The sequence below is a fragment of the Apis dorsata genome, unplaced genomic scaffold, assembly GCF_000469605.1.
Source record: "Apis dorsata unplaced genomic scaffold, Apis dorsata 1.3 scaffold_130, whole genome shotgun sequence".
Classification (NCBI taxonomy): domain Eukaryota; kingdom Metazoa; phylum Arthropoda; class Insecta; order Hymenoptera; family Apidae; genus Apis; species Apis dorsata.
The window spans coordinates 259,922-273,353 of NW_006263423.1; the positions used below are offsets into that span (position 1 = coordinate 259,922).

The 13,432-nt window shown below is 35.9% G+C and overlaps 2 protein-coding genes across 2 annotated transcripts; one reads left to right on the forward strand and one right to left on the reverse strand.

Moving 5' to 3' along the window:
• The first annotated feature begins 1,204 nt into the window (after nucleotides 1–1,204).
• Nucleotides 1,205–3,197, forward strand: LOC102672975 (cytochrome P450 9e2-like). Its single transcript, XM_006612962.2, has one exon. The coding sequence runs from the start codon at nucleotides 1,361–1,363 to the stop codon at nucleotides 2,957–2,959; it is 1,599 nt and encodes a 532-aa protein (XP_006613025.1). The 5' UTR covers nucleotides 1,205–1,360; the 3' UTR covers nucleotides 2,960–3,197.
• A 4,450-nt stretch (nucleotides 3,198–7,647) lies between these two features.
• LOC102673719 lies at nucleotides 7,648–13,003 on the reverse strand. Its single transcript, XM_031509181.1, has 2 exons — nucleotides 11,399–13,003; nucleotides 7,648–9,285 (listed from the first exon to the last, which is right to left on the reverse strand). Exons 1-2 carry the CDS (start codon nucleotides 12,911–12,913, stop codon nucleotides 7,672–7,674), a joined length of 3,129 nt encoding a protein of 1,042 aa, XP_031365041.1. The 5' UTR covers nucleotides 12,914–13,003; the 3' UTR covers nucleotides 7,648–7,671.
• Nucleotides 13,004–13,432: the final 429 nt, after the last annotated feature.

The following is a 13,432-nucleotide window of genomic DNA, read 5'->3' on the forward strand; positions in this document are numbered from 1 at the left end:
ATTTCGACCGTTTCCACCTGAGGAAAAAGAGAGATTGAAAATTGAGATGGATCGTGGCCATTTTCAACGAAACAATTTTTTTTTGAATTTTTAAAGAAAGGGGAAGGGATTGGCGTTTCCAGAGATTTATTTGATTTTTTAATCGTGAGAATTTGTCGCAAGGATTGGATATTAAATTTTGAGGAAAATTTGGAAATTTGTCGAGATATTATTGGTAAGAAAATTTGGATCGGAATTTTCATTTTTCGTTAAATTTTATTCGCGTTTATGCAAGTTTTTATATTTAGTTAGGAAGGGTTATTTTATTAAGTTCGTTGCAAGATATGAATGTTTTTTTTTAGAAACATTTTATAACACTTTTCTCAATCTCGATTAATTCGTATTTACAATAATTACTAAATATCCGTGCATCTCTTGCGATTTCCTCGTTATTACATCGTAATATATAGGTATTGTTATCATATTATTTCACGCAATTTGAACATGAGGTAAAATTACGTTCAATGTAGTGTAAAATAACACGATCCTGGATAAAGAACATTCATATTGTCTGCAATCTTTGTAACCATGTAATTTTTCACATTACTTTTACAAAAATTTATCTTCGAGTAATTTTATCCGACACTACACGCGAACTAGATAATTAGTTATAATTTAATGAATAAATAAAGAAAAATAAAAAAATATTTTAACAAATTTAATAGATGCTTCGTGATATTAATACGTAATATTATATATAAGAAAAAATTAATAACGCGATGTAACATAAAAATTCTTATCTACCAATCTTATCACTTGATGATTTTCCTTATCATTTTAAATTAATTTAATTTATATAAAACATAATTTACGAAAACACTTTTTCGATCTCCTAAAAATCTATTTCCGGTACGAAAACGTAGACAACTACGATAAATCATCCAAACATTTCTACACGATAACTGTCATCCCCACTCGATCTGTCGAACTAGTCGATCTAAGAATTAAAATACGTTTTCCAAAAAACATATTTTCCAAAAATCTCAAAATCCATTACCAATGAATAATGAAACCAGAATAGAAATAACGAAAAAAAAAAACAGACAAACAAAAGAATCTTTCACACTCTTGACACTTGGCACAATGGCAACAATGGCGCGACGCAATTAAACGGTTTAATTATAAAACCGTATCAACGATTATCACAGAAGGGAGATGAATGGCATTGAGACGTTACTGCTTACAGCTAAATAATATCGTCATTCGCCGAGGCGCCTCCTCAGTGTTCCGCGGTAACGAATATAGCGAGCATCGTGTCGACTAAAAATCGTAGAGAATCGAATCGTACAGAAGAACAATCACTTTTTAATCAATCGATAAAATGGAGTTTTTATCCTTGTCCCTGCTCCTCGTCGCGATCTCGATTGTCGCCTATTATTACTGCTTCGTGAGGAAAAGTTTCAATCTGTTCCAAGAGCACGGCATACTTCACATCCCGCCGTCCCCTCTCGTGGGTAATTTGGGCCCGTTGATCAGAGGAAAGGAGAACATACACGACACTATTCAGAGGATGTACAACATCCATCCTGACGTCAAGTACGTGGGTATATTCGAGTTTCTCACTCCCGTGATAATAATACGGGATCTGGACCTGATCAAGAGCATCACGATGAAGAATTTCGAGCAATTCCCCGATCATCGCCCCATGTTTTGCAAGAGCGTGGACCCGATGCTCGGCGAGATGTTGTTCATCATGGACGGGGAACAATGGAAGGAGCACAGGAACATGCTCTCCCCCACCTTCACCTCGAGCAAGATCAAAGGTATGTTCTTGCAGATGTCCGAGTGCGCCAAGAGATTCGCCCATCACCTGTCCAAACTGCCCGAGAAGGAGAGGGAAATGGAGATGAAGGCGTTGCTCACCAGATACACCAACGACGTGATCGCGAGTTGCATCTACGGGGTGAACGTGGACTCGATAAAGGAGCCCAGGAACGTGTTCTACATGTACGGCAGAGTGGGCGCCACTTTGATAGGGTTGAAGAAGAATTTCAAGATACTCGTGCACAGGAACATGCCTTGGCTGGCCAACTTGCTCAGGCTCAACATATTGGAGAGGCACATAGCGAAATTTTTCACCGATCTCGTGGTGGAGACGGTCGAGGAGAGGGAACGGAACGGGACGACGAACTCGGATCTGATCCAACTGATGATGGATACGAGGAACAAGAGGGAATCGGGTAAGAAGAGTCTCACCGTTCAGAACATGGCCAATCACGCGTTCAGCTTCTTCTTCGGCGGCTTCGACACGGTCGCTTCCCAGACGTGCGTGCTTCTCCACATGCTGGTCGAGAACCCCGAGGTCCAGGAGAGATTGCAGCAAGAGATCGACGAGACGTTGGAGAGGAACGACGGCCAATTGTCGTACGAGGTTATACAAGAGATGAGATACCTGGACGCTGTGATAAACGAAATTCTCAGGCTCCATCCGATCGCCGTTTTCATAGACAGAATGTGCGTCAAGAGTTTCGAGCTGCCCCCCGCGTTGCCCGGCGACGTGCCTTTCACCGTCAAGCCGGGGATGAACGTGTGGATCCCCGTCAAAGCGATCCATCGAGATCCCAAGTACTACGACGATCCCGAGAAATTCAAGCCGGAGAGATTTTTGGACAATGGGAAGGGCATTATGAGCTCGGGGGCGTATTTCCCGTTCGGGATCGGGCCCAGGATATGCATAGGGAACAGATTCGCGTTGATAGAGATGAAGGTTTTGGTCTGCCATATTCTTGCAGTTTGCGATATAAAGGCTGGATCGAGGACGGGGATCCCGTTGGAATTCGAGAAAGGCGTGTTCAACGCGACCGCGAAAACTGGTTTTTGGCTGAAGATCGAGCCCAGGAAATATTCTTACCACTCCGCTCAAATTAACGGGTTGGTTAACAACGATGTTATTAACGGTGCGTGTAAAACAGGGATTTGAAACAGGATGATATTCAATTGTTTGAATCGGGAGTTTTGAATTTTTTAAATGTGTGGAAATTATATTGTATTATATTGTAACGGTGATTCATTGTGAGATACGTTTGATCATGCTTTTTTTCCTTTTATTGTTTACTTGATATTTGTACGGATAAAATAAAATAAAAAAAAACTCTTGTGTAATTCATATGGATTACTCGATTCATCTTTCCATTATTCATTAATATCATAATAGATCAAACAAACAAACAAAAAAAAAAAAAAATGTTATTATTTTTACATATTTAAATAGCTTGAATCGAAATTATACTTTTAAATCAGAAAAAACGATAAATACGATCATAGCTGATAATTAAGGAAAATTTTTTACGCGTTCAAAAGAAACCGAAAATGAATAAATGAATAAAATAGAATATAATTGTGAATTGTAAAGTGAAAATCAATTTTATCTTACATTTTTCTGAAGAATTTGTAAGAATCCTTTTAAAAATTATCATATTTCGCATTATCGCATATTTCTCATTCAATGTACAATGTACAATTCGAACGAATAAATTAATAAATGATCGTCCAATATATTTCACGCAAATATTGCTAATTTTTATCTTGCGAGTAAATATTTGCGATTGAGAAAAATCTGTCTGGAGAGTAAATTGTAAATTGTTACTATAAACAATAGTTATCGCAGCGATATGTTTGTACATTGATAAAAGTGTCAACAACACGATATACATTTCTCCAGATAATATATTACATGTACATATGTATATACGTTATTTGAACACGTGCAATTTGTTACCGCTATAATTCCACTGCTACTGTTTTATCTTACGATATACTACATGTATATTAAATTATTACGATTAATTTTGTTTAATTATATAATAATACATAAATAATATAAATAATAAAAGTCAATAAATAACAGAGTATATTTTCATTTTTGTTCAAATAAAAATATAACGATGTAAATAGAATTGATTTTTTATGCTTCAAATCGTTTCCATTTACATAATTTCTCGTTCCATCCCCATTTCATTCTCGTCTCTTTTCAATCACAGATCTTCAAAATTTCGAGATTCTTGTTACAAAAGAATCCTAAATAAAAAAAATTCATCACTGTACTTTCAAATATCTGTATTTTTAATTTTCTTTAATTAACTTACCTCGTATCGTGTAATTAAATTCAAAAAAAAAAAAACTTCACTAATAAAATGAAGATGGCAAGAACTTCCATTTACCATTCGAAAATTAATATGATAATAATAATTAAAGAAAAAGAAAAGAAAAATAAAAAATGAAATCGAAATCTAAACTAAAAAAAAAAAGGAAACAAGATTTGTTTTTCCTTTCAACCACCGAATCGCGCCTACTAACACAATACACCTCTCGAATCCACCCTTACGATCCTCCAGTTCATTAATTCTGACCAAATGCCTGATCTCTATGGCGTTCGATCGCCACTAGATCCTCCGGTCCTCGAGCTCTCGTCTCCACCGTGGCAAACCGAATTACGTTAGAGAGGGAGAGGGCAGTTTTATCGAGTCAACCTGCCAGATATTTTCTAAGGCATCCAAGGATCGTCTCGAATCGGAAAGGGTGACTTTGAACAACACCCTGAAAGAAGTTGCACGCGATAATCCGTTAAATCGTTTCTCGTCAAATAATAATTATTTATGAAAATAATAATAATAATTATTTATGAAAATAATAAAGTTGCGTTATTCCTCTTACTGATTTGTTTTCAATTGTTCAACTTCGGTTGTCGTTGATGGTAAGGAAATAATATTAAATGAATAATGTATGGTCCTAATTTTAACGTTGAATCGTTGAGATTTGTAATAAATAACACTGTGATGAGGTCAACAATATTTTTTTTATTAAATCATGTAAAATTTGCATAATTTCGATTTTTCAATAGTCATCCTCGTTAATTTAATTAACAAGATTTGTTTTTTTTGTAGAATTAATCAAAGATTTTTTAATATAAATTTATTATTATTTTTCCTCGTTTAATAATCATTCGAAGGTTATGAAATTATCTTCATGAATCTTCTCTTTGAATCTCCATGAATAGAATGATCGTTTCAAAATAAGATTAATAGTTTCAATCTAAGATTCACAACTATTCTAAATAGACATCATAACAATTTCAATTGACATCTATAATAGTTTTAAATTTAAAATTATTTTAGATTGTAGATCCTGCAATTGTATTAAATTGAAACTTGTTAGATAACTGAAACAATCGTAGTAAGTAAACGATTATATTGTAAATTAATTTCTCTCTCCCTCTCAAAAAAAAAAAAAATAATAATAATAATAAAATTCTTTTCGAAATATCCTGAATAAATACAATTTTTATATATCCTCACTAGATGTCTCACTACTCTTACATTCTCGAAAGTGCTCACACAAGACGTACGAACGTTCTGCTCTTCTAATTTTTCAAATTAATTAACGCTATAAAATTCTATAAAACAAAAAGAAGAGAAAACAATTAATCCATTTTTTAATTTACGTATTTACAAAAATTTCTTTCACTGTATATATATATATACACGTACCCAAAGTTACAACGTTCCAATTCAAAATTTTCATATAAATATAAATCATTCACAGCATTCATCGAGTGAATCTTGAATTTTCCTTAGCAAGAAGAATCAAAGTAGGTCATAGATACATACATTCCTCTATATATTATTCGGTAACGATCAACCAGCTCGAATCGCTTCAGCTTCTACATTACATTCGCTCATTAAAGCAACATTCACAAGGTCGTGTCGCGCCTTTGCCGATCACGTACTGGAATATATTATACGACTGTTACGTACATATAATGCGGCGACACCCTGTTACGTGCCGGACATGCACACAACGCTGATGCTCGTCCGGAACCTGGATGATAATTGAGATGGACGCATAACACGCGTCCATTATGCAACCGGGCAACTAGTCACGAACCAAAGATCCATTTTTGTTCTATTATTCGTTTTTTATTCCGCGCGATCGGACGAAAAGAGAATTTTTAAGAAGCGTGTAATTTCTTTTTTTCTTTCGACTGTTTACAGGATAGAAAGAACTTTTTCTGCCCATGGTGAAGAAATTTTGTATTCCGGCAAAGAGGAAGATTGTTCATTTTCGAGATCTGAAATTAAAAATTTTTCCAAGTTAGAATAATTGTAATCTTGGATTATAATAAAAATCAATTATGGAGTTCACTTACTTATAAAAAAAAATAAGCAGAAGATTGGTCATGAAGATTGAAAGGTTTGTTAATGTTAAAATTTCAAACAAGGATATCGTTGTTTTATTAATTTTTTTATTCATAATTAAAGAATAATAGATATAAATCCATACAATATACCATAAAATATATAAAGCAATCAAATTTGATTGTACATTAACGGTCAACGTGACACATTACAACAATGCTAGCAACATTGTAAGAAAATAGTATTATAAAATCTACGTGATCGTTCTTGAATCCCAAATTCGTGGAACGATTCGTGGAAAATTCGAACGAATTTAACATCATTTTACATCAATCGTCAACATGACGTACCATGGCAATACTAAAAATAAGCATTGTGAGAACAATAATAATTAATAGAACAATAATAATACAATTAAATAACCGAGATTTGAAAAAAAAATTAATCAAATTTAATTTTGCGCCAATCGTCAATACGATACTGTAACAATAAACATTGTATGGGAAATTAGCAATCTGATTTTAAAATTCGCAAGGAATCGGAAGAATTCGGGCAGAATCGGAAAGTTTCAAGGATAATATCCTTGGTTGTGTGAGATAATCTTGAACGATCTCGTCCGAATTCTTCCGAAGTGTGCCGAAAATTTCCAAATACCGATTCCGCTCGAACGTTTCCAATCATATCCAAAATCGAACAATAACAAACAACAAATAACAATAATAGTTAAACAATTAATTTACCTGTCTTTATCTATTTTTTTTTCCTATCTAAATTAACCAATTAATCAATTTTTTTGTTGATAAAAAAAACGACTTCCTCCGTTTGATTTCCATTCGTTCTGCGCAGTTTCTTCCTTTTATATAATCTATCGATGTAAGAGAATGAGGCAAAGAAATTGATCAGGTCTGGAGTGAAGCTATTTTAAAATTCTATGGTATGATGTCATTTCATAGAATTGACCGATGTATAGCAGTCCAAGTACAGTTGGTCGCAAAAATTTTCACGGAATTTATAAACATTTTATTTATTATTTTATTTCCAATATTTTCCAATACTCATCAAATTTTTTTCTCAAAATTAATTATTTATCGTTTATTGACTGAAAGTTATATCTCTGTATATCCAGGATGGACTCTCGCCAATCTCAAAATTTATTTATAATTCTAAGAATACGAGAAAAACCTTTAAAGTATCCCTTCCTCGATGGACGTCTCAAAATAATTATCAATGAATCCTTCCTCATTCTTGTACAACGTGCAAGATGATTCCTTAAAAAAAAAAAAAAAATTAAAAATTAAAAAAATACAAAATATACGATTACTCCTTCGAAAACTCCGAGAAGACTGAATTTGTAAAAAAAACCACTAACAATAGACCTTCTAAAAGATCTTAAGACTCTCGTATCGAAATATGAATCGATAATGTAAATACTCGAAATTGAAAGAAAGTGTTTTAACACAGAAACGAATTAAAAAAAAAAAGAAAAAAATACCGAATCTCAATTATCAGGATATCTATCAGGGATTTTATCGATAAGCATAGTCGTCCCTGGAACCGCAATTTTCTCAACCCCATCCTTCTTCGCGGTTCTCGGCTCGATCTTGAACCAGAATCCATTCTCGGCGGTCATCGCGAACCCTTTCTTGTTCAGTTTCATCGGTATGGTGGTCTTGGAGCAGGGAACGAGGTTGCATCTCGCGAACAGATGGAACAGCAGAACCTTCGTCTCCAACATGGCGAATCTATTCCCTATGCACATCCTGGGCCCCATCCCGAACGTGAGGAACAGGCCAGAATTGATCATCTGTTTCGTGTCGTTCAAGAACCTGTCCGGATCGAACTTGTCCGGTTCCGGGTAAAATTGGGGATCACGTTGAATCCCGTAGATGGGGAACCACACGTTGTCGCCCTCTTTGAGGAGGTGAGGTTTCTCGCCCGGCCTGTTCGGCGGCAATTCGAACGGTTTCGTGCAAATCCTGTCTGTGGCCACCACGACCGGATACATCCTAAGAGCCTCGTAAATGATCGCGTCGAGAAACTTCATCTCGTTAATAGCCCCGTACGTCACCTCGCCATCCCGATCCTCCAAAACTTGGTCGATCTCGTTCTGCAATCTCCTCTGGATATCCTCGTTCACGGCAATCTCGTATGCGGCGAAGCACATCAACGTTGAGGTGCTCTCGAAACCTCCGAAGAAGAAGATGAACGCCTGGGCGCATATGTCTATCATGTTCATCTCCCTTCCCGAGCTCAATTTTCCCTTCGATTCCATCATCAGTTGGATCATGTCCGGCCTCACTATCCCCTTCTCCTCCCTCGTCTTGATCGTGGTGCTGACCAGATCGATGAAGAAATCCGAGATCTCCTTCTTGATCAACCTGATCCTAAGCAGGGTGCACACGCTTACAGGCAACACCCTCGTTATGAAGAACTTGATGGACGCCCACGAGCCGAAAGTGGTCCCCTCCCTCCCGTACACGTAGAACTTGTTCTTCCTGTCCTTCATCGAGTTCACCTCGACGCCGAACGCGCAGGTGGCGATCACGTCGTTCGTGTATCTGGTGAACGCGTCCTTCAACTCGATAGTATTCTCGTCCCCTGTCAAAGAGGCGAAGTAATCACCGTATTCCTTCGCGCAATCTCGCATCAGTATGAACATAGATTTCATCTTGCTCGACGTGAACGCGGGGCTTAACAGGTTTCGTATCTCTCTCCACCTGTCCCCACGAAGGGCGAACAAGTTCTTGGCGAACAATGGGTCGGTCGCCTCGTTCTGGAACGATCTGTGATCCGGGAATTGTTCGAAATGCTTCACGGAGATCGTCTTGATCAGATCCGTGTCCCGGATCATGAACACGGGTGTGGTTGTGTCGTACATGCCAAGGTACTTCACGTCGGGATACGAGTTGTAGATCTTTCTCGATATGTCGGCGAAATTGTCCCGTTGGATAACCGCCTCCCAAAAACTTCCCAACAATGGTATCGAGCTGTAATAAGGAATCCCTATTCTTTCGAAATATTTGTACCTCCAAATCAATTGATAATAGGCTATCACGAGGACGGCGACTATCGCCGCGGTTATCGACCACGAATCGAGCATCGTTAATGTTGTTTATTATTCGAAATATAATTACTTCTCTTCGAAATTGTATGTACGATTATTTATACGTCTGGTTTCCAGTCTATCTTTCATTTACGTAACACGATGTTCACAGTGTGGTGTTCATTATCGAATTCGCGATGATTTTTTTCTCGTTTTTCGATCGTTTATTAAGAACGATTTTATACTACGCGTCGAACACACGCCACGGATAACACGATACTGAAAACGCGGCTCGATGGAGACCATGTATGTAAACTCTACTACGTAGCAATTGTGGCGCGCAAATGTGTGTTATGATGAGGGCATCACGCTATTTATATACTGGAGCGTGAATAGTACACAAATACAGAGAGAAAAAAAAAAAAAAACCAATCTTATCGAGTTTCCGAGAATTTTAAAAATTTCTCTCGTAATAATCTTAAGATAATAATCTTAAGAATTATTATTGTTTTATTATTTCTCATTCAAAAGTTTTCGATTAAATCGATTAGATCATTTTAGATTATTTACTTTTTCTCAAATATCGAATATTAAAACTTTGAGTTTTCGTACGTTTTCTTTTTCCCCTCTCTCTCCCTTTCTCTTCTATCCTTTCTTATTTCGATGCCAAATATTAGATGAAATAGAAAATTATCTTATTAGAAAATTAGATAATCAAGTAATTGTATCTTTATTACTATCTATTATTAGTTTCAACTTTAATTGATAATTTCCTTAAATTTTATCTTTGTCTTCCTGTAAATGTGTTGTATTTCTGTTCTTTTTCTTTTTTTTTTTTCTTTATTTACGTCATTTGATAAATAAGATCTTTTTTCTCAGGAATTAAGAACGATTAAAGATATCTAAGAAATATAAGATATTGATACAAATTGTGGTCAAATAAAATAAAAAATTATTTTAATTAAAATCCACAATTAGTCACACAAGTATATAAACAAATCATTGTGAAATCATAGCAAACGTTTTCTTTCTTATATTTTTATATTCAAACTTTATTATATTCAAATGATCTTTTCCTTGGAAATGGAAATAATGAAAAAAATATCATTCTTAAATAAAATATAATTTTATCAAATAGATTTGCTTGCTAGATGTTTATTTATTTATTGGTGTTTTCATTGATTCTCCTTTTTTAAAGATCGTTGTGAATTTATTTCAATTTATATAAATTAAAATAATATTAAAAAATAATCATAACTTATACCGAGAAATATTATCATTACGTGATAACAATAATCTTAACAAAGGAAAATGAAGATTGAAATCGATGAGTGTACAAAAAAATAATAAAATGCTCGTTCTTTTTCCAAATATGGTTAAATATTTGTAACAATACCGTTACAATTATGTAGAAACTTTGAAAAATCCTTTTGAAAATAATTCTACAATTTTTTCCAAGCTATCCATTAACGCAGAATTAAAATTTTATAAAAGGAAAAGAATAATATTTGATACAAAAATATTCTGCATTTTAACAACAACTTTAGATAATTAAAGTTTTTATTGCAATTTAAATCTGTATATTCTAACAACAACTTTTACCTTGGATGATTAAACATGATGATCCATAACTTTCATTGCAATTTAAATTTATCTCGAATATAAAAATATAAAATCTTTCCTTTCACAATTTTTCCTTCGTTTCACAATTCCAATTTCTTTGTCAAATAAATAAATTAATTTATATAATCGTCGATTCATACTCGTAAAAATTCTAGAAACGTAATTAATAATTGAATTATACGTCATTATGTAAATATCATGTTACGGCAATCACATTGTTGACTACGCAAATCAAATACATTTTTCGATGAGATATCATGAAATCGACACGATTCACATTTCATTCGATCGTTGCAAGATCATTTAAATGAGTGTACAAACACATGGCTCAAAGCATCGAAAGATAAAACAGAAAACTAATATTACAAATAACAAAATTTTCTGAAACTCGGATAACCAATTAATACAACTTTTAAAACAAAGAAAAAAAAATAATCAAAAACCGATGAAAAATATAATAAAATATTTTGTCTGAATATCAGCGACAAACTCGTGCGAAAATATTCACGATCGCCACACAACATACATCTCCATAACTTTCGTTTCGATTAAATAATTAAATAACTCGATGCCTGGGCACGATTCTCAACCAAAATCCATTTTTCGCCGTGAGAAACACTCCTCTCTTCCTCAACTCCATAGGTATAGTCGTTTTCGAGCAGACCTCTAACCGACATCTGGCAAGAATATGAAACAACGCGACTTTGGTTTCCACCATCGAAAATCTATTCCCAATGCAATTTCTTGGACCCGTGCCGAAAGGCATGTACGCGTCATTGTTGAAGACATCGCTCTTCTCATTATCCAAAAATCGATCCGGATCGAAGCAATCGGGTTTCTCGAAATACCTCGGATCGCGTTGGATCGCGTAGATCGGGAACCAAACGTGAGAGCCCTCTTTCAACACGTAAGGCTTCGCATCCGGCAGTACGGGCGGTAATTCGAACCGTTTCGAACACTCCCGGTCCGTGATGGGTATAATTGGATACATTCTCAGTGTCTCGTTGATCACAGCGTCTAGATATCCCAGTCCGTTCACTCGTTCGAACGTGATCTCGTTATTGGAAACTAGAACACGATCTATCTCGGCGTGAACTTTGCCCTGAATCTCTGGATTCGCCGCCAATTCATGGGCGGCGAACGATAATAAACCGGAAGTTGTCTCGAATCCACCAAAGAAGAACACGAAAGCTTGAGCAGTGATATCCTCGACGGTCAACTCATTTCGACCACCTTTCGACCTGTTACTGTCCATCATTACTTGAATGAAATCCGGCCTCGTTATACCCCTCTCTTCCCTCGTCTTTATATTGTCAGACACCACCTGGGTGAAGAAATCGGTCGCTTCCTTGCTCACCAGAGACACGCCCAATCTTCTGGCCAATTTTGGAAACGCGAAAATTAGGATCAGTTTTAGAATTGGGGTGCTGTGGATGTCCAGGGCCTCTCTTCCCAGCTCGTAGAATTTGTTCTCCCGATCCGACAAAGAATCTACGGTGATGCCGAACGCGCAAGTGGCGAACACGTCGTTTGCGTATCTGGTGAACACGTCTTTCATCTCCACCACATCTTGCCCCGGTGGAAGAGTCGATAGATACCTCGCAACGTTTACGGCGATCCCGGACATCGAACGGTGCATGGATCTTATCTTGCTGGCGCTGAAGGCTGGAGTGTTCAGAGATCTAACCTCTTTCCATCTGTTGTCGCGCAGCAACAGCAAATTACCAGAGAGCAACACGTCGTCTATTTGCGCCATGTTCACGGTTCTGTGGTTCCTGAAAACGTCGAAATTCTTCACGGCGATCGTCTTGATCAATTCCGGGTCGCGGATCATCACGACTGGTGTCATTCTGTTATAGAATCCCACGTATCTCGCGGATGGAGCTAGATTGTAAATCTCTTGAATCACGACAGCGAATGGTTTTCGCCTCAATATCGATTCCCACGTACTACCGAGAATTGGAAGATAACTTTTGTAAGGTAAACCGTGCTCCTTGAAAGGATTTTGCGATTTCAGAAGATGGTACGATCCCAGAATCGCGAGAACAATCAGCGATATCACGAAAATTACCATGATGATCGTTTCGAGTGATTTTGAGGTTAGGTTGTTTATGCAAGCTTAACGTTGATCCTCTTTGAACAATATTGTTTTTCCAAGACGATGATAACCTAAAAATATTCATCGAATTAGATAATTGAGTAAAGTATATAGATATATCGGTTAAATAATCGAGTGATTAATAACGAAAGGTTGTACGTCGAGTGATGTACGATTAGAGGTTATGTGATCGATGATAATTGTATTTTTCGTTTATTTCATCGATCGTGATGAAATAAATTTAATACGAATAATTGAATCATTAAGTTATACATTTATATTCGAATAATCAATTAGAGATTTAAGAATGGATGGAATTCGATGTATAAGAAAATATGTGTATACTTACGTGTTTTCTCTGCATTGTCGAGAGAATGACACAATGGTTCAAAGTTCGTTTCTTGGGTATAGAATGATCGCATCGCATCGAGTATACTTCGTGTTTAAATTATGATAATTTTAATTGTGCAATAAAAATCTTCCAAAGAGGTGTTT